The following is a 26,746-nucleotide window of genomic DNA, read 5'->3' as shown; positions in this document are numbered from 1 at the left end:
AAAGTTGACGGGGAGAATTTCCGCAGGAATTTATCTTTTCAAAAACAGGTTGATCTTTGCATCGAGGTTTTTGCTGTTAATCTTATAAGATCTGGTACTTTTTTTAACAACTTCTCAAAGATTCACATAAGTGCAATGATTTGTGATTGTGTTGGGAATGGATTTTCCTGGACACAGACTGTGGCTACCAACAGATTCTCATGGATCCTCATCTCTCTTGTTTTACATGCAGAGAAGTGTTGTGTACTGTAACTGCCAGATGTGTGTAATTCTCCATCGGATGTACACTTTCAAAGTTTGAAGTTGGCATGGAATTCTCAGTTATTTCATCATCAAAGTGTAATGGTTCATCTGATAGATCATGGAGAACTTTACCGTGTCACAGGGATATGCCATCCAGGATTGCGCCTAGTAATGAGTAAACTGAGGAGCAAGCTCCTACCACATCCACAAGGGCAGGAGCAAAGTGAAGCAGGAAGAGAGCTCTAAAGTCAACGTGGTGGTCTAGACTCACATCCTCACTTGCCCATGAGCAGGAGTATTACTCTACATGTGGCGACTCCCTGGATCAGGTTGTGAAGGCTGGAGATGACCACGGGATGGGGGAACCTGACGTCACTAGTCCCATTCAAGTTGGAAAAGTTTGCGAGACCTCAGACAAAGATTATCACAAAGACAAACAGCATAATCAACAACTGTCATCCGTAAAGAAAGTTATTTCTGCCTTGCAACTTACTGTATAAATCAACTAAGAGATTTACTTTTGCAAGTCTTCCAGTTACAGACATTCACAACAGAGTTTCAACTGTGATTTACAATTCTGCTCCCACAGGGTTGTTTCCAGTTAGGAGTGTCCAGGATGGCTGCTAGACTTTCATTTTCATACCCTTTTGAATGACCAAAAGGGTTTAGATTGGATTGCTGGAGAGATATTAGATATTGTGTGGCAAGTCTGGAAACCCTCAGCCACCTACTCACGTTCTGACCTCTCTTCTGAATTGCAATCTAGCTTGGGTCACATCCTTATATTTAGAACGTGGCTTGTGCACCTCATGTGACAGGTGCTCTCACCACTCATCCCCAGGCAAGTTTTGAATGAGGCATCAGCTTCACACTATTGAGGGAATTGATAAAGATCAACATGATTTCTTTTAGGCGAATTTACTTTATGCTGAAATTATTGATCAATATTATAACTTCAAGTCTTATCAGGTTCTTATTATGGGCAAAGATTTCTTTAAGTTTGTCCACTCCTTGTGGAAACTGATCTTATCTCAGCCCAATACTTTTGCCCATTATTGATTAGGTTAAACCAGACACTAGTTGCTAGAGCCTGGAAACATCCTGAAGAACCTGAAAAACTGGGTCAGCCCAAAAGCAGACATTTTAAGTCAGGACAGGATTCTTCTTGTGTTCCATCCAGGAAAGGGAGATAACCCTGTCAGCATACCTACATTAAAGATACCTACAATTTCCAACCTCAGACCAAGATTCTGCGTTATGGTTTCAACACATGACAAATACATCAAGCAAGAGATATGAATTTGGAGTCTGTAAATCAACTTAGATGTTGCAGAGGGTGTGTGTTGGACTGGGTTGCTCTCATAGATTAAAAATTCCTCGGAGAAGGATAAGACTTTTGGCATAAATTGTCAGGACATGAAAGCCTTTTTCCTAACTCTCAAATATATGGATCTGAAGACAACAACGCTGTGCAGTGTTTATATCAACAGACATCACTTCTGTTGTGCATGGTAGTAGTATGTATCTGGATTCAGGGAGGAACAAAATCTGTGAACTTAATGAAGAAGGGTTCACATTTTTTAGTTACTGAACTTGCAGAGTGGAAGCCTGTCACACATGAAATTCAACATCCTGGCAGATTGTCTCTCACAGAGGAGGTATTTCTGCAAGAATGGTCTCTCCATCTGGAAGTATTCATTTAGATTACAATCAAGAGGGACACTCCTCATCTCATCTCACGTCCTAAACCAAAAACGTTTGGTTTATGTCAGTCAGACTGTCTCATCATTCTTAGACCCCCAGCATGGCCAAACAGCTCTTAGTGACCGAGAGTATTTCCATCGTTGATGTTGAAAATCTTATCATTGTATAGTGTGAGGACAGTCATGACACAGAAATAATGGCTATGATGTTATAGCAGTTGTATTCTTAGAATTATACACAATGATAACTATTCTTTGATGTTGTAGTGTTTGATACAACAAAAATGTATGAAACAGTTGTTGAATATGAGCAGGCTGCACACTAGGCTATGTATCTAATGTTTTAGATTAAATTAGGCATAAACCTGATTTGATACAGCTTGCATCATTTGTGGAATTTCAAATTGTAGAAGACACTTTGATTTGAACATGCTACATTGTGAGATTGCCAATGAAGTGTTAAACTGCATGCAGTGAAGCCAGGTAGAATGGTATAGGTAGGATGTGGAGAACCATGACTATCTATCTGTTTCAGTCTCTGATGTACAATAAAGTGATTGATGCTCAATACCGAAACAGTCTCGCAAATGAGCTGATGATGTTTCACATGAAGGTAAACCATGGCGTCAGTTTAGCTGGCTTGCTGACTGACTGTCCCATAGACCTGTAGATGTCCTAGCTGATCATGGGGAATGTGTAGACATCTTTGGTTTCTTTCTTTCTGTATCATTTGGAAAACTGTATCTTATGTTTCAGTGTCTCATGTACAAGAAAGTTCAAGACGCACAGCACCGTAATAAACTATCTAATGAGCTTATGATTTATCACATGCAGGTTAGTTAGATCTTTTACTGTGCTAAACAAATGATTCTGTTGAATGCTACGACAAAATGAATAAAACAAAAATGCAAATATTAAAATTAAAACAGATTAAAGTTATAGGAACAATATCGAGGCCATTACCTTGTTCGAGGAATGTATCCATCAATATCCACAAACTGTTCCAAATTATGTGTCTTTTAACAGTTTAATATCACGAAAAAAGTGATAAATCTTTTCAGGTATTGGTGTATAGTCTCATTGGTAACCCAAGATAGCACACCTGGCAAACTAATTGCATAATGTCCGCCTTTCTTTAAAACAGTAATTTAGTTAGCTCAATAATGGGCAATCAATCAATGTATTGCCGGTTAATCCTTTGAAAGAAGGACGTTGTTTTACGCATACACCCGACAGAGTGTATTCAGTATAGATTAGTAAATCTACATACATAAACACTACCTTTTGACAATTCCGCTGTGTAAGATAAAAGTAATTAATCAATCAGCGTGTTACCGGTTAATCCTTTGATCGATGTTTATAATGTTGAATATTTACTCCAGACATAAGAAATGCCAAATGGGAACCTTTGTCGGGTAATCTAAGTGTGTCACCACTAATTATACCTGTTATAAATTTATTAACTGACCATCAAGTGAATGATGACAATTAACATGTGTAGGTTTATACCACCTAACACGGGTTACAACAAGGGAGTATTAATTGCTGTATTGCATGTGAAAACTTATGGGCCGACACTGTTTTGAGCATACAAACAGATTTTTACATGACATGATTAAATATCGAGGTAAAAAAACACAGAAATGGGATCAATTTGGATCAGTCATTATACAAATAAGGCCTAACGACACCAATCGATTTTGACAGAATCGTCTATGAAAACAAGTTGTAACTCAGAAACTAAGCAAAGCAGGAGACAAAATGAAATGACAGTAGATTGTGAGAACATATAGCTTTCATTTTCCACAACAATTGTCACGATTTCAGTTTTATACAAGCCTGTAAACAAGATAATTTAACCCCTAAAATGTAGATGAATTCTGCATCGGCCCTCATATCTATTCCTCATATGAAGTCACAGAGGCGCGCCGCCGCTCTGATTGGTTGAAATTTCGTTTGCGGGTGAGAATTGTGCACTGTTGTCAAAGAGGTCGATTTAAGTCAATTAAAGGTCGAAATGAGTAGTTTTAATGACGGGGTTTCATTTATAACGATGCCAGTTAGTGATTTATGTATTTTTACCCCCTAGGGTTTATGTGACCTTTAAAGGTATCAATATACCGAAGGACATATATCGTTGTATCTGGAGAAAAGCAATATTTGTCGGAAAATATCATGGGATGTTTTTTGCGCAAAAGTATGGAACCCTGTATAGTTACTATTTGATATTTACTTACTGCCAGTGTTTCACATAACATAATGCAAGCCATATCGGTAAACAGGTCAACTTTCCCTGGCGTCTTATGATAAAAGGGACAATTATGTCGGCAAGGTGACCTTCGGATTTTCAATGATTTATATATATATCACCTAAATAATTATGTAATTTATGTTTCAGCGTCACCATTTTGCACAGAGTATGTGTATTGTTAACACAGAGGGGATGCAATATCTTTGAACACCTCTCAAGTTCAGTAAGTACTTCTCTTCTAAATGGATATCTATCAAGTAGACACTACAGTGTGATAAAAGTCACTGATAAAAAAACACACAATGTCCCATGTTGAATAATGAATACTTTTAGAACAAAATACAGAAACTCACTGGACACACAATAAGGGGCCAAAACTGATGCAAACATATAAACAGTAACTTTGGGTCTGCCATAGTAGCGGTTTCTTGGATGTACATGAACTATAGGATAAACTGTTCCTTCCAGGACTACCAACATGTGCTGGACTTGATGCGAGATATCATCCTGGCGACAGATCTAGCACATCACCTCAGAATACTTGGTGATCTGGATAAAATGGCTGAGAGTGAGTGTACATATCTTGAAAAGAAACATCCCCAGTGTTTTATACCAAATACCAGGAAGTAAGTAGATTGGATTTCTGTAGAGGGATTGATCTAAACCTAGACCCGTCACCAGTTTGTTTATTTCTAGTCTCTAATCTGTGGTATCGATATTCCTTGTTTGTTTGTCTCACATTTTCTGTTTGTGCTACAGATGGCTATGATAGTACCCAGCCTGAACAGAGAAATATGCTCCTGTGTCTGCTAATGACCTCATGTGACCTCTCTGATCAGACAAAAGACTGGAACAACACCAAACACATAGCTGTGAGTTGTTTCAATGTGTACAGTAAACATGAAAGTTTCCTTTTTACCTGACCATGGTATACAATGCTAGCTATTCAACGAGTGGAAAATAGCATATATTTTTCCTTATCCTGACTCATGCTCTTTTTGCTTGTCTTCTTCTTCTTGCGAACATAGTGGAACACTTGTATCTCCCTAATTGAAGCTCCCTTCAATGTAAAATCACTAATTAGTACTCACCACGATTACCTCCTTTCCACAAGCGCGGGAACGAGGGCGCCACCTCTACCCATGTGCCTCACTCTCTCCTTCTTCGCCCAGTGAGCTGGACGTGAGAGCGCCTGTGTCTCCCGACACACTATATCCTTTGAATTATATTTAGTTAGTTACCTCATTATAGACATCTATAGAGGTTTAGCTAGTATCCTTCAACGATTATATATTGATATTTAGTCGTTTTTCTACAGTTTATTCACGGGACGCCGTGTTTGTTTCAGTGGATTACGTTGATGAAAATTCTGTACTATTGCAGATTACGTTTTTATGCTGCTGCTGATCCGCTTTTAATATGCCTTAGTTGTACAGCGCCATGTTCATTATATTCACGTTGCAGTTGCGGTACTAATTTATCCAATTCTACCTTTTTATTAATATTTACTTTGCGTTTGAAACGCGCAGCAGATAGGTCGCGTATGCAGAGTATGACTGATACACCTGAACCCCTCGCCAGTCTACTGCTGTTGGCCGACTCCCCTCCCGCTAGAGTGGTGGAGAGGCGTGGGACGTAGTCCGCCATATCCAAGAAGCATCCTGCTTCCCCAGACATCCCATCGTCGCAGCAGAAGACTAGAGGGTTTTTCTACTACATCTCAACAGCCGAGATTGTTCCCATCGCAGATTTGGGCCTGTATGATGATCAGCCGATCATCATACCTGATGTACATCAAAAGAATGACCGATGTCGGCGCAGATCAGCATGCAGCCTGATGTACCAACGCTGATATTCGATGATCGTCCTGAGGGTCCCATCGTTACCAACACTCAACGCAGACGTCGCGACACCCAGGGCAGCGTCGACCTCTGAGGAAATCAGCGAAGTCTACTAGGACTTTCTCAACCGAGATTGTTCCAGCCGATGACCTGGACCTGTACGATGATCAGCTGATCATCATCCCCCATCGCATCGCCACAAGAAGCGACCGGTGACAGCTACAACGCATCAGCAGAGATCACCATGCAGCCTGATGCCTCTACACTGATGTCGGACGATTTTCCTGTGGACCCCTCCATTAACACGCAGATAAGGCACCGGCGACCGACGCCGCGAGACCATCCCTGAGGACCTGATGCGCAAAATTATGACCATGATGGAGGACCGCTACAGACTGCATAAGCAGGGACCGAGCCAGCGAAGGCTCCAACGTGAACAACACCCCAGAGGCACCCCGTCAGCGTAGCAGCCAGGACGATGTCACCTTCGCTGAAGGAAGTCACGGACCACCTTGACGAAGGACCTAGATGTACAGCCTTCGCGAAGGACTTCGCGTAGGCGGAAAGGACCTAGATGTACAGCCTTCGCGAAGGCGGGAAGGACCTAGATGTACAGCCTTCGCGAAGGCGGGAAGGACCTAGATGTACAGCCTTCGCGAAGGACTTCGCGAAGGCAGGATAGATCATCACCTTCTTCGGTTTCATCCCTAGATGTGGATTAGGACCATCAGACATCACGGAAGCCTTCGCGAAGGTCATATCGTCGTTCCCCCGGACCGGACGCAGAGGAAGCTACGCGAAGGCATGCGTGAAGGTCACCTGAATCCAGATCATCATCATCTAGAAGGACATCGAGGGGCTATACAAGAGCTTCGCGAAACTATCAACGTTCCCCTCACAAGTCTCCGAGAAGATCAACCCATAGACAAGTTGATCATTGATATCAAGAATAAGAACTACAATCGTATATTGGTTCAGTTGAATCCATGACGAGACGTATGTTCGCTGGCCTAAATAGATCTAGAACGATCAATAAGACACTTATCACCAGACTTCGTAACACGACTTCTGAAGATGATAAGATGATCCATGCGGCCCTACTTATGCACAACCAGCAAGTCCCAGGCCGCCTCCGAGAAGGAGCTAGAGCCTCACCGGCTACAAGGGACATCGCGGAGGAGTAGCGCTTCGCCGACCCCTCATCCTGTTTAACACAGAGGCTTTGGCGAAGCAAGCACATATATATATAGATATATATACTAATCGGGCTTTGACTCGATACCTTCGCGAAGGTCGCGAAGGCTAAGTGGCTGCAAGTATACTTCACCCAGAAAATCTAGAAAGGATACTTCGAGAGTTTCGCGAAGTCTCCGGCGTTCACCGAGGAAGTCTCCTCCAAGGTCTCCATATACTAGCCACTCGTCATATATAGCTACTCGTCAGTCCGTTCAAGACATCGCATAAGTTGTCTATAAACTGTATGCCAGATGCCGTCTATAAGCCTACGCGAAGACAATTGCACAGGCTATTTACAACACAGAACGTCGCTGTATTAATTAGTCAACGACGTTTCATAGATCTTCACAGAAATCAACTGTTCCGTTTAGATTGATAGAATATGCAATCCCGGACGACGATACGATTATCTACATGCGTGACCATTACGCATTTATACAGACAATTCAATATCGAAATTGAACAGCAGCCTTGTTATAGCGAGTATAACTCATAATCGTCAACTTTTCTGAGAAGATATATGTACAACAAGTTCAGTCTTAATTCTACAATTATGACGATACATTCATGTATACAGTCTACAAGCTGACAACTTGCAAGTTTATTGTACCTTTATATAAGGAAGTCGGAATTATATTCAAAACTGAAGTTACTTTCGACAGCCAGGAAAATAACCTACCCAGCATTAATACTACAGGCGAAGGTATTTGGCGAAGGTTCAGCGGCGTTACCATTAACCCTCGAGACCGTTGATCGCTTGGGTAACCGAGGAAGCTACGGTGAAGACCGGCGATTATGCTAATATCAGCGGCGGCAAGATTTTATACAAGGTTCTTTTCCTGCTACACGGTGACATCACAGGCGGGTTATTCTACAGAATCAAAATGCCTTGTTCTGATTGGACCGCGCGATGGACCAGCGACCTACGCAGAGGTCGATCTGAGTTCTCAGTTCAAGACTTACGTCTCAAGTGACAACTATATATCAGTGAACGAGCAAGCCTCCTTACAGTCCAGTTAACCTGAACCTTCAGTAATTAGGCTGCTTTCTTCAGGTTAGAGACCTCCCCTGTCAAGTTAGGATGAGGGGACGGCAGTCAGGCGAATTTATATAAAGTTCAACAAGGACAGACACACATGGTTGTGCACCTACATCGTCAAGAACTTCGCAGCGAATTACCGAGACGACGGGATACAAGTAGATCTAAATCCACAGCGTCTCAGACTACAGTTGAATTTCATCATCAAACTACTAACACAACTAGATGGTTAGTAAACCTACTTAAGCTTTCTGATTGGAGAATTTAAACGGAAGTTTCACGCTCCAACTTGGGGATCTGAATATAGTATTCCAACACCTCACAAGTGAGGTTTATGAACACGCCTGGATGACATACTTGGGCTCCATGATACGATGATTCTATCACAATGGCCAGCAAGAGCACTGTAAATTTATCTCCACCGAACCAAACAGGAAGGGAAAATGCAACAGATTATTTCCTCTATCATCAACTTAGGCTGAATGAAGTCTCACGTACTATATCTCCGTTTGGATCAGAACTGTCATACTATGTGCATACAAGACGGATGGACCCAATCCGACCCTCCATGAGCCTTAATACTCATGATATTAGAGCATTAACTGCTACATTGGATCTACACAAATGTTATTTGGAATAATGGAGGGTTTATTACTGGAGATCCGATATGGTGGTTGCCAACCATTATCTGAGGGATATCACCACCGAGGACGTCTCAGGTATCCACCAATTCGATCCCATGGTCCTCGCACAACAATTGACAGTTTCCGTGGAGAAGATAAGTCAATCTTACAGTTTTCTACTTATCTTATAACAGTACTAAATAGCTACGTGCTATATATAATTTGCTTAAGTTCCTTTTATCATCACAGTACTATGATTATTACATCATACAATATATAAGTTAACAACTCTACAGAGTTTGTTATTATATATATTTACCTTAAGTTAATCATATCTTAAGAGTAATACTATGGTAACATGATAAATGCATTAGCTAACAAACTCTACAGAGTTTTTGGCTATTATATGGGTCATTTTCAAAATTGGTAGGGTTTTCAATTCTTTATTACAGTAAAATCAAACTCATGAAAATTGATTTAGGTTTTATTCAAATGAAATCTCAAATACTTAATTATTCAATAATACAAACATGCAGGCTCAAATTTACTAATTGGCCTTTTAATTGATACATAAGTAATTAATAGGGTGAGGGAAAGTCCTGACCGTTACCACTTCTTAATCAGAATAAGGATTTTAAAATATAATTGATAAAACTCTTTTAAAGATGGCATACACAGCTTTTACACTGACTTAATCAAACTTGAAGGTAAAAACTATTATCATTATTTTTGAAAGTGTTATTTTGTATCTTTCATTTATTTACCACAAAATAATTGCATTGTTCTAAAACATTATTATGCATATAGCTTTCCACAGGTAATACTGTCTAAAAATAACATCAGCTACTAAGCCCAGGACATCTTTAGATGACACCAGCATAAAGAGGAGTGTTTCATGTATTATCATGAATTAATTAGAGCAGTCAATTAACACCAGTAACGGTTAGGACAATAGTGGTAACGGTTTGGACAGGAATGGTAACGGGATGGACATAAACCTTAAACAATTTAATTCAACATAGAAACAGGTAACATGAAAGGAAAAAATTATATTATTTACTTCAACTGCTAACCCTATTTTGGACAGACAGTGAAATGTGTATTAGAAATTTTAACTTGTAACAAATGTGACATGTTTTCTTCCATGCTGTGGTTACGGTTTGGACATTTGTTATATCAATATGAAACTTGTGAATGAATTTAGGCTTTTGAATAAAAACAAACTGTAGCTTCTAAAGAATAGAAAAACACACCTGTCTAGGTTGAAAATCACTTATAATCTAAAGATGAGTGCAATTGGGGAACGAAAATTGAATGAATAGTAACGGTTGTGACATTATTGATAACGGTCAGGACATCAGTGTAACAAACAAATGTTATCCCTCTAAAAAGATCCAAAAGATTAAATTCTGAAAGGTACTGCAACAACTATGATACTGTACACATGGTCATGCTACACAGGCTACTGAATAGATGTCATTTTGCTGTTGATATTATGGTGCAATATTAGTCTCCACGAAATATCCTTCTTTCATTCACTCGGATACCTTTACTTTTCGTTAATCGTGAGATGGTAACACATATTTGTCAAATACAAAGGTTTGGCCAACATATTAGCACCTAGCAAATATTCAAAGTAAATGGTAACCTTACATATCTCACAGTTAAAGTTAAAACAGTTTACACCCCAAAAATCTTTAAAGGTTGGAATACTGTTACCATAGATGTCCTAACCGTTACCCTTAATTTATAAAGACTATAGATCTTATAGAAAATAGAAACTTAACGTGATAAATTCGTTTTGGTTTTTATTATTTAAAGCAGATAGATAAGTAAATAAAAAAGTATTATCACACCATGGAACATATTCTTCAAAAATGAAATTTATTAAAGATATGTCCAGACCGTTACTATTATTTGTCCAAACCGTTACTAGAGACTGTTTGTTATGATACTACATCAAAACTCCTTTGAACAGTAAAATTCCATGCTTAAACTTATCTTAACCCTTAAAGTAATTATAAATTTGTTATATTTCAAATAGTAATGAACAACTTTTTGAAATACAAATCATTTTGTCCAGACCGTTACAAGGACTGTCCAAACCGTTACTTTGCAGAATGGTAACGGTTTGGACAGTAACGGTCAAGACAATTTGTAAGTAAATCTAAAATAAAGAAATGAATGATCCCTAAAAGATTTCAAAGGACATGCCTTCCACCTCTTCCATTTCTGGGCAACATATCCATTGAAATGTAAAAAACAAAGAGATATATTTGACACAAAAAATACATTGGTAGCGGTCTGGACAATTAAGGTTGACACATAACATTTATACTTATTTGATGGTGTCAATTTTCTGCAAAATGTGAAATAATTTCATTATTTCTTTTGCTGTCACATCCACAGGGACTAGCTCAAGCAGACACAGGTAGTAGAATTACAATCCAGCTCCAGGGAAATTATTGCAGGAATTTCATACACTGGTAACGGTCAGGACACAAAAATGACAGGACAAGCATGTTACAATTTGTAGAAAAACTTTTTTAAGTAAAAAAAAAAATTAAATGCAGTTTGAGTATGCCTGTTCAATCCTAACTGGCATAATATGAATTAGTTTGTTTATTTGCATTTATATTTACCTTATTTGTGAACATTGATGTCAGGACCGTCACCTCCGGACAGAGCAAATCTGCCAATTTTGATCCTAAAATGTGGCTAAATATAAATTTCAAAATCACAAGACTAATGATATACCACATTTACTGACTAGTAAACTTCTAAATATGTTTTCTAGCACAAAAAAATCGTTTTAAGTTAACAGATTTTTTTTTTATTTGGAATGACAGAAAATCCTACCAATTTTGAAAATGACCCATATACGTAGCTTAAGTTAATTATACCTTAAGCATAGTACTATACTCATATTATAAAAAAATATATTAGCTAACAAACTCTACGGAGTTTTGCTATTATATAGGTAGCTTAAGTTAATTATACCTTAAGCATAGTACTATACTCATATTATAAAAATATATTAGCTAACAAACTCTAAGGAGTTTTGTTATTATATAGGTAGCTTAAGCTTATTCATATCTTAAGCTTAGTACTATGTTTATATCATATAAGTAGATTAGCTAACAAACTCTAAAGAGTTTTTGCTATTTGGCTAAAGTGTCATCATATTTCTAAGCAATATGGTTATATTATAACATGTATTAGCTAACAAACTCTACAGAGTTTTTTGCTATTATATATGTAACTTAAGCTTATTCATATCTTAAGCGCAATACTATGTTTATATCATATAGGTATATTAGCTGTCAAAACTCTAAAAGAGGTTTTTGCTATTATATATTTGGCTTAAGTTTCATCATATTTTAAGCTTTATGGTTACATTATAACATGTATTAGCTAACAAACTCTACAGAGTTTTGCTATTATATAGGTAGCTTAAGTTAATTATACCTTAAGCATAGTACTATACTCATATTATAAAAATATATTAGCTAACAAACTCTAAGGAGTTTTGTTATTATATAGGTAGCTTAAGCTTATTCATATCTTAAGCTTAGTACTATGTTTATATCATATAAGTAGATTAGCTAACAAACTCTAAAGAGTTTTTGCTATTTGGCTAAAGTGTCATCATATTTCTAAGCAATATGGTTATATTATATTCGACGGAGTTTTGCTATTATATATATATAGCTTAAGTTTAATCATATCTTAAGCTCAGTACTATGTTTTTAACATAAAAAGTATATTAGTTAATAAACTCTAAGGAGTTTTTTTTTTGCAATATACATTTAGCTTAAGTCTAATCTTATCTTAAGCTTAGTACTATGGTTACATTATAAACATATTAGCTAATAAACTCTACATAGTTTTGGGCTATTGTATATGTAGCTTAAGTTAATTATATCTTAAGCACAATACTATACTCATATTGTAAAATATATTAGCTAACAAACTCTACGGAGTTTTGCTATTATATATGTAGCTTAAGTTAATTATATCTTAAGCACAGTACTATACTCATATTGTAAAAGTATATTAGCTAACAAACTCTACAGAGTTTTGCTAATATATATGTAGCTTAAGTTAATTATATCTTAAGCACAGTACTATACTCATATTATAAAAATATATTAGCTAACAAACTCTACAGAGTTCGGCTATTATATATGTAGCTAAAGCTTATTCATATCTTAAGCTCAGCATTATATCTATATCATATAAGTATATTAACTAACAAACTCTAAAGAGTTTGCTATTATATAATTAGCTTAAGTTTAATCATATCTTAAGCTTAGTACTATGTTTATATCTTAAAGTATTTTAGCTAACAAACTCTAAGGAGTTTATACTAGCATATTAACAAGCTTAAGTCTATTAGTCTTAAGCATTGTATTAATGTTATATATACTTTATCATAATAAGTACATGGTAATAACCTTTATATGGCAGCTGATAAGTTAGCAGCAGGAATTCATCAGTTCAGTGCCTTTATGAAGTTCCCATAGGGTTATTACAATCATCACAGTTCAAATCACTAATTATTAAAAATCCAAAGTATTAGATATTCCCACCTCCGTTCCGTAGGATTCTACAAGCAAAAAGAGCATGAGTCAGGATAAGGAAAATATGTAATTTTTGGAGTAAAATTGATATTTTATACTTATCCTGACTCATGAGGTCAGCCCTCCCATCCTCCCCACATAACACTTTGGATTTCCCTGTAAATTCAAATGTTGGGCTCAGTATATGAGGAGAGAGTGAGGCACATGGGTAGAGGTGGCGCCCTCGTTCCCGCGCTTGTGGAAAGGAGGTAACTCGTGGTGAGTACTAATTAGTGATTTTACATTGAAGGGAGCTTCAATTAGGGAGATACAAGTGTTCCACTATGTTCGCAAGAAGAAGAAGACAAGCAAAAAGAGCATGAGTCAGGATAAGTATAAAATATCAATTTTACTCCAAAAATTACATTTTTTACCAGTAATTTGTAATTATATATTTATTTCTTAATGGCGTCCAGCATATCTTCAGATGTGCAGTGCAAATGAAAATTTAAAAAAAACATCACAGAAAAACATGTTTTAGAAAGAGGTGATTTTTGCGAAGCTGCTGCCTCTATTAGATCATTACCTTAAATCCTGTATTTTTGCAATCACACTAAATGTAAATTTTCAAATTTCCAAGAGATGTCATCTTCACAGTCAACTACACATTTGAGGATTTACTGTATGTTTTTGGCTCATTGTGATGTGAATTGGAAAAAACATGTGCTAACTGTATGAATCTAGTACCCAGCGTTGACAATACCACAGCAGTATCTTACATTCAGAAACAATGGGGGAAACATGTACCTTCCTATGATGGTATCGTCTCAACTACTATTCTACCGTGACTTCAGTAAACACTGGATTGTGATTGGTTAATTAAAGTCATTCAGAGGTATATAATCACGTTATACAGGTCTCTGTTTTCCGTGCACAATCATACATGGTTTACGGTAATGCACTATTTTGTCTTCCCACTAACATGGTGGACACCAAACAACCTACCGATGCATCGATAAATTACGGCAATTTTACTGTCGGAAATTACACATATGTCTTTAAAGATGGATTTAGCAATGACTGGCTCGACTCACTACTTGCGTAAATCATAGCAATAGGTGTTTATACATACAAAAGTACTTCGAAAGCATGGAAACAAATATTCAGTCGAACAAGATCAAAACATCGTCTGCTTTCCGAATAAAAATTCAGCAAAAACAAATATGTTTACGTTGATTCTATGTTATGTCAGAATAGATCCAGCAATAGACTGCTACATAATTTCCGTGTTAAATTTATTATCAGCTTTCGTCAACGATATCGCCACTGATCTTGATCCGGTAACGGAGGATGCATTAACATCGAACGCAGTTGGGTTATCAATTCAAACAAAATTATATTTTGAAATTTGTACTGTATCAAATTTAGCGCTAGTAAAACACAATTACAGAATCTGCAAACCGTTCTGTTTAGCCCAACATATTTTTTTTCTAAAAGAATATTATCGTTGATAAAGTTATTTAGCTTAGTCATGATCCCTCTTATCCATTACACTGCTTGATCTAAAGTAGTCTATTAAAGTATAATTGATTACCTTACCGTGTTTATGCCAGAGGTACTACCTCGTGTCCTGATCCATCTTTTCTGAAATATCACCACAAATCTGGCTCTTTGTCAACAGACTCGCGAAAATGCCAGCGAATCCGATTCAATTTGAATTCACTACACTTTGAAGCCACTAGGTCACAAAACACTTTCCAAAATGTAGAAAATAAAGAGAAAGAGCTCCACCTGAAATTGTTCATAAAATTGTCATGGTAAAATGGAGATAAACCTACTGTGTTGGAAAATCAGAGGTATATAACGAAATTATAATAGGTCTAAATTGTCCCACTTAGTGCTGTGCTGTGATGAACATGCAATAGAAACATTACAAACAGCAATGACTGGACCAGGTAGATGAAGACAAAGAACACCCCATGCTAACTTACATAACCACATTAGCTGGGGATACGTAGAGAGTGCTTACCAGATATTTAATTTTACAGAGCTGCTGAGGTACTTAACTAAATCTACCCAAGCTTAAAATACATCAGTTACAGTACACAATAGCTACATGCTGCTATGAATATGTACATCAGCAGATGATTTGAGCACTGCTTCAACTTATTTCTTTTGGAAAAACTGTAGATTATTGACTATTGACAATATCATGTCATGGACTTAATGGCAAGTCATCAATTAAGGTCAAAAGTAGAGGAGATCTGGATGTATGTGAAGATGAACATCCTTATTTCCAGGCCCAAGTGTACCAGGAGTTCTTCTCCCAAGGGGACTTAGAGAAGGCAGTTGGAAAGGACCCAATAGAAATGATGGACAGAGAAAAGGCCTGTATCCCAGACCTGCAGATCAACTTCCTTGATGGCATTGCATTGCCAGTCTACAGGTGAGACATTCTGTGGAGCTGGTAGTTACACTTCCAAATCCTTTTTTTTCCATTTCATCCCCAGTGAAAGAGGGGTCCGGAAAGAGGAATGGGTGCTGTCCATTCCTTTTGTCCCTCTCATTTAGTAACTTTGTTAAATATTGTATCTTTAACCATGATTGACATTGTTTGACATATACTATAAAGAGAGAATTGTTGAATTAGCAAAACAGTAGGAGTCTTAAAGGTCACATGCTACGTAAAACACAACTTTGCAGATTCGGATACCTTTCGGTATGGACATACCGAAACAAATCGTCAAAAATGCAAATTCAACTTATAAAGTTGAAAAATAACGCGATGAAAAAAAACGCGCGAAATCGGGAGTTCAAACGTTTCACTAATTTTCCCCAGACTTTTGTGCTTTTAAAGCTGGACTCATCAGTTGCAATGCAACTTGTGCTGTCTTTACATTAGCACTATAAATATTCTCTGGTAGGCAGCTTTTGTATGTTATGGAAAAAACTTTTACTTTTCATTTGTCAGTTTCAAAACAGCTTTTACCGAGTCACTTTCTCAGCGATACTAAAAGCAATGTTACATTTAGAGTTGACACAATTTCAACTTTATAGATATGTTGCTGTTACAGAAACTCAATGTCTTGTTTTATTGACACCTGTGTGTCATTCTGCTAATGACAATATTCAAAACTGCAATCACTGACCACATGCAATTTGAACTTAAGTAATCAGGCTATACACCATAATTTATTTATGGCCCGAGCACTGCATCAATGATGCATCCGGCAGGTGTGATACTTGAACACATGACATGTTATGATGTCAGTTGATTGCAAAATGTTATACACAAAAATGAGCATGTATTTACAAAACCCAACTTTCTATATATACACACACAATGAGCCGTGGAAGGCGTATCTGCTAATGAACCAGCCGTTAAACATGCAACCCACCCGCTAGCAAAATCAGTTTTCGAGGACAAGTACAAAATATTCCACTTTTGATTTCTGATATAAGTGCTAATGTTGTTTATTTGTTTTTCAAAGATCAGAACCATATATATGTCATGAAGAATAATTTGTTTTAATTATGATGGTTGCATGTGACCTTTAAGCTTAGTGTTAGCAAGATTGAACCAATATTCAAGAAATTTTGATGTTTAAAGTTTAAATAGTTTCCTGAAAGCTATGCAGGGGACATATTTATATTTAATAAAAAGAGACATATCATCATGATTCTCATAATGAAACTTCTAATATTTGTTCCTTAGATTATCTTTGACTGACAGGAGCATGTAAAAATTCAGTTGGACGAATACATCTTGTGTTATGTTAATCCAGACTACATATGTCTTGCCTTAGGGACCTGTGAAGATCCAGGTTAGAATTGATCTTCAGTAACCCATGCTTGTCATAAGAGTGACTAACGGGATCAGGTGGTCAGGCTCACTGACTTGGTTGACACATGTCATCGGTTCCCAATTGTGTAGATCGATGCTCATGCTGTTGATCACTGGATGGTCTGACCCAGACACGCTTATTTACAGACCGCCATCGTATAGCGGGGACACTGCTGAGTGCGGCGTAAAACTAAACTCACTCAATCTCTCTTGCCTTAGGCTAATGTGTGAGCATAGAGATGGAACCCAGCAATTCAAATCTCAGTTTATGAATTTGGAGGTAAAGAAAAATTTGTATTGATGTAAATAGTAGAACTTGTTTTTCTTTACCTTTCTTCATTGATCTCCAAGTAAGAAAATCAGTTGGAAAGTTCAATGTTTACAGGATTCTGGAGAAACTTTTCTCTGAGTGTAAAGAAGTTCATGAAGCTGTGGAAAAGAACAAACTGAAATGGGTTCGTATTGGCCAGCTCCTGAAGATGCGCCGAGGAACCAGCACCCAGGGTTTAAGCATGGAACAGATCCTCACTCTGGAGGATGACGAGGAAGAGGTTAATGAGCAGCATAATGGCAGATAGATCTCAAGCCTCATTCATATCCAGTCCATATCCGAACATATGTTATGAAGAAAGACCTCTTTCCTCTTCATGAAAGTTGTTGGTACAGCAATGATTGGGTAGTCTGCATAGGTGTGTCGACGATGTGGAGGGACGGAAGTGCTGTGTGTATGTGTGATCAGGCATCTAATGCTAACAATCCATGGGTGATACTGTGAAGCGTTATGCTTCCAACTGATATTAATTAGTGCTATTCATATCCTGCCTGTTTCAGTGTGGCTACTGTCAGGGAAGAGGAAGGAGGGTCCGGATGTCTCTATGATACTTCTTAATTTGCAAATGTCGAAAATTTACTATTTTCCATTAATCTGATAACATGTATGCAGACAAGAATTTGATATTTTCTTGCCAGGGCTTCAATATTTTTGAGGATGTTGAAATGAACCAGATTAAAAATCAACAAAATGAAAATGAACATCATAGAGACCCAAGTCCTACTGTTTACTTCTAGCGCATTTTTTGTTTCGCGCAACTGTGCCTTGCTGTGCAGGAACTTTCTTGCATGTTATCCCAGACTGTTCTCATCAGGGCAAGAGATATGATCTCAGTAGAAGACTGTCTCACGTCACACTGCCAGACACACTGTGTTGGTTGTACAGTGTCCACCTGACTGGGAGATCCATGCAGTGGTAGGAATCTTTTTTCTGGTGCTTCAATAGTTCACTGTAACTTGTGAAATAGAAAGCCTCTATACAGACAGGAAAGGAATGAAGTCTTTTTGTTTTCTTTTTTCCATAGTGTAATGTACTCATTATTAAGTTTGCTGAAAACAGCATGAAGCAGCTTTCAGATAATATTCCTAGGGTGTACAGTAACATATTCTCTCTGCGACATTGTCAAATTACCATTGAAATGTATGGTCATTATTCTCACTGTACAAGAACCTTGAAATATTTTCTAAAGCCGTCATGAATATCATTTTGAGGACATTCCCAGTGTACCATATGTACATGGACTCTGCAAAAATGAAAACATTTGTAATCACTTGTATCGGATTGCAACAGCTGAAAGTTCCTTATTTACTTCTGTTTGACTTCAAAGATATTTAAGATACATATTCCAGCTGATGTGTCACTGTGATACCTTGACTGTTACGATATGGATGGCCTGTGCTAAATCCAGGCATTTATCTTGGTGCTTAGAGTTATCTCCGTTATAACAGCAGTTGTTCTCTTGTCCTCAACACAGAATGATGGAATTGAAGTCTAAGGAAGTGAAAACAGGCAACATGTCTGTTTGTTAGGCTTCATGGTATAAGATGAAGTTGTTTGCTTCAACAAGACTATTTTGTTATTGATGATGTTATTTCTTACAATTCAAAGTTTCCTAGCATTGTTAGAGTTGTGTTGGTTTTTTAAATACATGTCTTTCTCACTGCATTTCAGCTGAATGTTGCATCACAAACCATTTGGTTAGTCAGTATTGTAGTGATGTGTATCTATGCTGATACAGCATGTCTAAGCTAGCAGTATCATTCATGGTAACCTGCTTCTAGCAAGCATATCAGTATCACGTGGGACATCAACAGTAGTGAAAGTGTCAGATCATTAGTGGATCGTGTTATTTCTTGTCAACTAGTCAGCTGTTTTCAAGAATATTGGTGAAAGAAACTGATCTGATTGAGTTTGTTTATTTGGCTTGTTTATATACAAAACTTTCATGTAGTTTGCGATGCAACATGAACAAAGTACCTGTGCATTTCATCAACTTGTTATGCTATTTCTGAAGATTGTTGTACAAATGTAGATATTTAGACAAGGATGCATTGTTAGGGTAAACTTGTAACCATGCAAGCAACTGCAGAATGTGTGTTTGCCTGTCTTTGCCAATGAGATATTGATATTTTAGACAAATCAAAGATATTCTTGTATAACAAGTCAGAATACTCGTAGGTGTCAATGTTCATCATCAGCATCTGATTAGTATGTTTTAGTCAGTTATGAAACCAAGTGGTTTCACCAATATATATTTTACATATCAATTACTTGCTTGATGAAATTGACAGTGAATTGTGATTCTGTGTTAGATAGCTATTCTAGATTCTACATGTGATTGCTCCAATTTAAACTATCCCTAATTGTTAAAGCCTAGATAATTATTTTTTTTGCTGTGTCTAAGGGTTAGCAGTTGCTATGACTTCATTTACTATTTCTTAGCAAACTGTTATTTGTCAGTTCTATTGGATTCCAATATTGTTAACGGTAATACATGTTAGTCTAAAATAATGGTTATTTGTGATCAATTGCCAGACAGTAAAATGCTGGTTATTCTATAGCCATCCATACAGATAGAACATGAAATATATGATCAAGGCAACCTCACCATTTCATAATTTGAAAAATCATCTTGTTAATAGCAGACATACAAATAACTTGATCCAGACATGACTACAGATATCCATGTCATGCTTAACAAAACGGGTTTAATGACAAGAAGAATCTCCTCCAGAATCATTGTCTGGACTGATCAGCACAATGATGTGTAGTCACGATTTACAATGCTGTTGTTTCAGTGCTATGGGATCATTTTGATGTTTAGAATTATACACTGCTGTATGTTCACATTGTCATAATTTCCTTTTTATATATTTGTTACCTTTTATTATCTGTGATACAGCTATGTTGGATCCACAAGTCCATCTGTTTGGATGATATTTGGACATACAATTAAATTTTCAGGACCGGAATATTGGGTAGATTTACAACCACGATCTCTAAGATATAATAAACCATATTCTCTTTCAACAGTCTGAAGTCAAACACAAAGGGCTGGTTCTGATTTGATTTGTGATAGACTCTGATATTATGGTAATTTGTTAGAATTACATCTTGTACATATTTTCAATACATGTATATCATTAGCACATTCACCGCTTACATCAAGTCAATACCATTTGTGTTGTGTTCAAATGTCATCAGAAGTAATTCTTACGTATTTGAGATGTTCATGATATTAATCAGATATATGGTGCATAATTATGATAGCAAAAATATCTGTGTGTTATGCCTCATCTTAGTTGCAGCAGTATATTCTGGCAGCTGCACTTGTAACTCTCAACTACTTCCAGCAGATACACCTGTATGACATTTCTAACAGGGAGAGATCAAACCGATACACCTGTATGACATTTCTAACAGGGAGAGATCAAACCGATACACCTGTATGACATTTCTAACAGGGAGAGATCAAACCGATACACCTGTACAACATTTCTAACAGGGAGTGATCAAACCGATACACCTGTATGACATTTCTAACAGGGAGAGATCAAACCGATACACCTGTATGACATTTCTAACAGGGAGAGATCAAACCGATACACCTGAATGACATTTCTAACAGGGAGAGATCAAACCGATACTCCTATACAACATTTCTAACAGGGAGTGATCAAACCGATACACCTGTACAACATTTCTAACAGGGAGAGATCAAACCGATACACCTGTACAACATTTCTATCAGGGAGAGATCAAACCGATACACCTGTACAACATTTCTAACAGGGAGAGATCAAACCGATACACCTGTGCAACATTTCTAACAGGGAGAGATCAAACCGATACACCTATACAACATTTCTAACAGGGAGAGATCAAACCTATACACCTGTACAACATTTCTAACAGGGAGAGATCAAACTGATACACCTATACAACATTTCTAACAGGGAGAGATCAAACCGATACACCTATACGACATTTCTAACAGGGAGTGATCAAACCGATACACCTGTACGACATTTCTAACAGGGAGTGATCAAACCGATACACCTATACAACATTTCTATCAGGGAGAGATCAAACCGATACACCTGTACGACATTTCTAACAGGGAGAGATCAAACCGATACACCTGTACAACATTTCTATCAGGGAGAGATCAAACCGATACACCTGTGCAACACTTCTAACAGGGAGAGATCAAACCGATACACCTGTATGACATTTCTAACAGGGAGAGATCAAACCGATACACCTGTACAACATTTCTATCAGGGAGAGATCAAACCGATACACCTGTACGACATTTCTAACAGGGAGAGATCAAACCGATACACCTGTACAACATTTCTAACAGGGAGAGATCAAACCGATACACCTGTATGACATTTCTAACAGGGAGAGATCAAACCGATACACCTGTACCTAATGACCACTATCGTCAGATACAGATGTGCTGCAGCCCTTAACCACTTTAGCAGATAATGATCCACCCCATTACAATCACCTCAAGCCGATGCAGCCACAAAATGTTGTAATATTTTGAAGTAAAATACATTTTACACCAGGAAATAGTTTGAGGTCCCTGTATCCAGTTGTATAAGGACTGCTCGTGAAGTACGTCTCTGAAATTCTACACTGGTTTCAGTCCTATTCTCTATGATTGACTTTGTAATTTTTCCATTCCAACTTCGTCTTGCTTTTCAAAAACCTGAGTGCTGACTCTGTTATCATATCATGTGGGATCATGCCGGCTATCCAGCTTCACACAAGGGTATCAGGAGTCCCAGTTTATCAGTATACAGTATTTGGAGGTAAACAACTAAACCAATAAGGTCGGCATGCAGCTCTCATAGGCTCATCTATAAAATGCTGGTTGTTTTCTCAGAAATATTCCAAGTATTTGATCTGTTAAAGACACAATTCACCATGTGTAAAATGCTTAATTTCTTATACAATCAAAATGTTTCAATAAAATGTGGATACAGTTGTGTTGAAATAGACAAAGAATCTGTTCTAACACCAAAAATATGACTTGATTAACAGTGACAGTTTGTTTTTAATAGGCGCCAAGTATTTAACAGAAGCATGTGGAAGATAAGTGTCTTCCTGTTTCTGAGTTTGGCAATATAGCATTCACTTGTGATCTAAGGTCCATGTTTGATTCCAATGGTTCTGGTTCTTCAAGCTAACCCCACCACTAAATATTGCTGGAATATTGCTAAATATGGATTAAATCACATCTTACTGGCTCATTCCTGCTGGATTAAATACTACGTTTGACTCCATTAGAAGATGTAACTGCCCATCATATCATGTCACTGTTGAGTTCATTTGCTCAACTTGAGAGGACAACCATGCTACAGACCAGCTAGATAACACATTTTACTATAAATACAAACAATGTATCCCATATAATATGAGCACCAGTCTAGTGACACTGTCATGCTCAGGGATCTGTAATGAAATCCCTCACAAAGCTCATTACACATCATTACGAATTTGTGTACAGATTTCCGTGAAGGGCCCTCACTGATTATAGTCATGAATATATCTGTTGAAACACATACCATGAAGTAATACCTGCAATATTGACAATATACAATCATATAAGTCTCATGTGTATCAAACAATACCTTTTCAAATGGAAAGTTTATTACAATCATTACTCCAACCACTGTTTTTGACATATGATCATTGTGTTCAGTAAGCATATCCTATTATTGTTTTTCCCTGTTGTTGAGTTTTTCTTTTAACCTCTAACTAATTTTAGATTATTTTCTCTGTTCGGGTAATCATTACAACAATAAGTTCCATGTGTTTTCATTGTACAAATTTTATGTCCAGACTATAGTAAGCAATGTGTATTGGCTTACAGCCATTCTTTACATGGCTTGATCGTTTTATTTTCAGGGATTGTTTTAGGATTGGAAAATAAAATGCAAAACTCCCAGTTTCTTGTTTAGATATGTGCAGATTGTATAATGAGATGTCTTAATAATGTAGGCATCAGTTGTTTTAAACTTGTTCTTTAATAAACTTTTTGCTGATAAGGGATGTTCTTTGTTGGTTTTCATTGTATACATATACAGAACAATAAGACTAGGGATCATGAATATTTGTGGCAGGGTATATAGTGAAGACAGCTCCAGATTTCGTAAGTATGAAAATAAATATTCATGATCAAAAATATATTTTGTTTAGTGTAGTCATGAATATACAATGTATTGTATCTCAAAGAACTTGAATAAGACTTGAAGTTGAATCATGAAGTATTGACTCATTTCATTGACTCATATCTTGTTTAATATGACCTTATAATGTACACTCACATGGAGAATTTAATCTGCTGTCATCCTGCCATCATAATCCCTGCATTTTGTTTTGTCTCTTTGTTCCTACATCACAGCTTAAGCAGCTTTGACAGTTAAGGAAGAACAGATCAACTCTGTTAACCTGAAGAAGTTGCCCAGAAACGTCGCGTTATACAATAAAGAAGTTGCCATACATATGCTGGTCTTATATATTCACCAACTTCTAAATGCCTCTCAAGAATCTGAACAGATCAAGTATTTAGAAACCTATTAGGTCTATTGTTTCAATACAGTTGCTAAATAAAACTTTCTGATCATCTAAAAATCCCATTTGCTCGGAAGACCTCAAATTATTTCTGTGTTATGACTGTCCTCACATTGTCAGTTATCAACCAATCAAAAACAGAAAGTATATTCCTGCTAAAACGTACTCCATGCATGCACAAGGGTTTTAAAAAAGTTCACTTCTTTTGTGTGTGTGTGCTAAAGGTGACAGAAAAATTGACAAAAATTGTTACATATTTGCACTTTTAATTGTTTTAAGGTTTTTACAGTTAAATTCTTACTCCCTATAATTTATTTGATACATATTCTATTTCTAAAAGATTTACAGAAGTAAAGTGATTTTGTGATTGTGCTGGTAATGTATCTTCCCCGACTTTGCCCAGACTGGATGTCTTCTCAAGGATCTTCAAAGATCTTGTTATAAATGCAGAGAAGTACTGTGTACAATGGGTTTCTAGTTGTCTGCAATCACACCCTTAGAGTTGAGTATGAACCAAGTTGGTTTTGTACATGTACCGGTAACTCTTTAAGGTATTCTCAATAAAGATATGGACGAATACCTATGTCATACACAAGAAAAGTGATGTCATCCGATGATCAGACTACTGGTTACTGGAGTGAGTGAGTAAGCTTAGTTTTACGCTGCACTCAGCAATATTCCAGCTATAGAAGTTTGTATCCTGTCCTTACAACGTCCAGTAACCAGTGAAGATCTGGGTTAGAATTGATCATGTTCTTTAGTAACCCGTGCTTGTCATAAGAGACTACTAACAGGATCGGGTGGTCAGGACTTGCTCATTTGGTTGACACATGTCATCGTATCCCATTTGTGTAGATCGATGCTCATAATGTTGATCACTGGAATATCTGGTCCAGGCTCGATTAGTTACAGACGCCATATAGCTGGAATATTGTTGAGTGCGGCATTAAACAACGAACCAAACCAAATCCTCCCATCCCTGGATATATGCATTGCTTATGTTTTGGCGGGTATATTTATTGGCTCACAGCTGACAGTGAAGAGGAGCATCGATTGAACATCCTAAGATTATATATGTTTACACAGGCTTATCTAGGTTTACAGATCAATAAAAATACTGCAAATGAAATTGGGTTTAACGTCGTGCTTGAGAATATTTCGCTCATATGACGACGTGCATGCGTGTGTATGTGCGGCTGCTTGTACTAGCCCAGACTTAAGCTGGTTTTATAGTGCTAGCTCACTGAGATACCATGCCGCAGTGAAGCATGAATACCCCACTCAGACACATTTTACTGACTCCGAGCCGACCAGTCCTTGTTGTACCCATTAATGCTGAGCGCCAGACAGGGACCAACAACACCATATTTTAACGTCTTTTGGTATGACGCGGTCGGGGATCGAACCCGCGACCTTCCGCTCTTCGGGCGGACGCCTAACCACTACACCACGGAGGCGGTCTACTGCAAATGAACTACAATGCCAAAACAATTATAGAGTGGTTGTACACACACAATGACAAATAGAATAAGAATATAAATGCAATTGTAATAGCAATAAAGACAGTGTTCATAATATTCACCTAGCTGGAACAAACATTTAAAAAGGTTCTAGTCTGGGAAGTTATCCTTGTGCAATTACTGGTCTTCTTGTAACATGAGATACCAGAGTAAGTCCCTTTACACACACACACCCACACACACACACACACATATACATACATATAAAGGTTCCCACAAGTTGCATTTCAGTAACACGCTGGGTTAAATATGTTTGGATATTCCAGACATTCTCAAAGCTTCCAGACCAATTAACCCGAGTGTAAATAATGTTATAACCATAGCCTACCACAGCCCTCTACTGAATTACAACAGTTTTACAATGCCACATAACTACTTTTCTACAGTTGTGCATTATGTTTTCCATATATACTCTATATATTGGAATTGACAGTAACAATGTGTCTTCATTCACAACTAAAACCACATGGGTGGGGTTGGGGGGTTCGATCCCCCCCTTTGAAAATGACTCAAGACCACATTGAAGATGGTTTTTTTGTGTTGGCAGAGCCAGGGGGTTGGGGGGTGTCGGTGCACCACCCCCCCAACAAAAAACAACAACAAAAAAAAAAACCTTGGCGCTGAAAGTTTGTTAAATGACCATTGAAACTCGGGTGAAAATGAAATGTGCACCCCTCCTTTTCTCAATAGTGTGCACACCCCCCTTTCTCAAAAAGCTGTATCCGCCCCTGATGTAAGAGGCGACTTTCGCAATATATTGTCATTTATCAGTTTTGTTTGATAGTTCAGTTATAAAATATAAGATGCAATGAATAGACATCAGTAATGCACATCAGTAGCAGTAATGCCAAACAACACCATTACTGCCTATTGTATTTTGTGTATAGTGTATTTACAGTTGTTATCAGTGCCCGTCCTTTCACCGAATTAACCAACCTTGACCCGGCAATATCTCGCATATCAAC

General features: G+C 37.3%; 1 protein-coding gene across 1 annotated transcript in view; it reads left to right on the top strand.

Moving 5' to 3' along the window:
* The window catches only part of LOC124259750 (cGMP-dependent 3',5'-cyclic phosphodiesterase-like), a 69,779-nt gene extending 46,040 nt beyond the window's left edge, over window positions 1-23,739 (top strand). Inside the window, 8 exon segments of the mRNA XM_046693950.1 lie at window positions 2,482-2,612; window positions 2,703-2,739; window positions 4,345-4,386; window positions 4,388-4,420; window positions 4,666-4,765; window positions 4,957-5,069; window positions 15,799-15,944; window positions 17,728-23,739. Coding sequence (XP_046549906.1) covers window positions 2,482-2,612; window positions 2,703-2,739; window positions 4,345-4,386; window positions 4,388-4,420; window positions 4,666-4,765; window positions 4,957-5,069; window positions 15,799-15,944; window positions 17,728-17,920 — 795 coding nt within the window. The 3' untranslated portion in view covers window positions 17,921-23,739.
* Window positions 23,740-26,746: the final 3,007 nt, after the last annotated feature.

Source organism: Haliotis rubra, unplaced genomic scaffold (assembly GCF_003918875.1).
Source record: "Haliotis rubra isolate DU_JTF1 unplaced genomic scaffold, ASM391887v1 Scf1181, whole genome shotgun sequence".
NCBI lineage: Eukaryota > Metazoa > Mollusca > Gastropoda > Lepetellida > Haliotidae > Haliotis > Haliotis rubra.
Note: the sequence above shows the minus strand (reverse complement) of the source record. Positions and strands in the feature narration are given on the sequence as shown.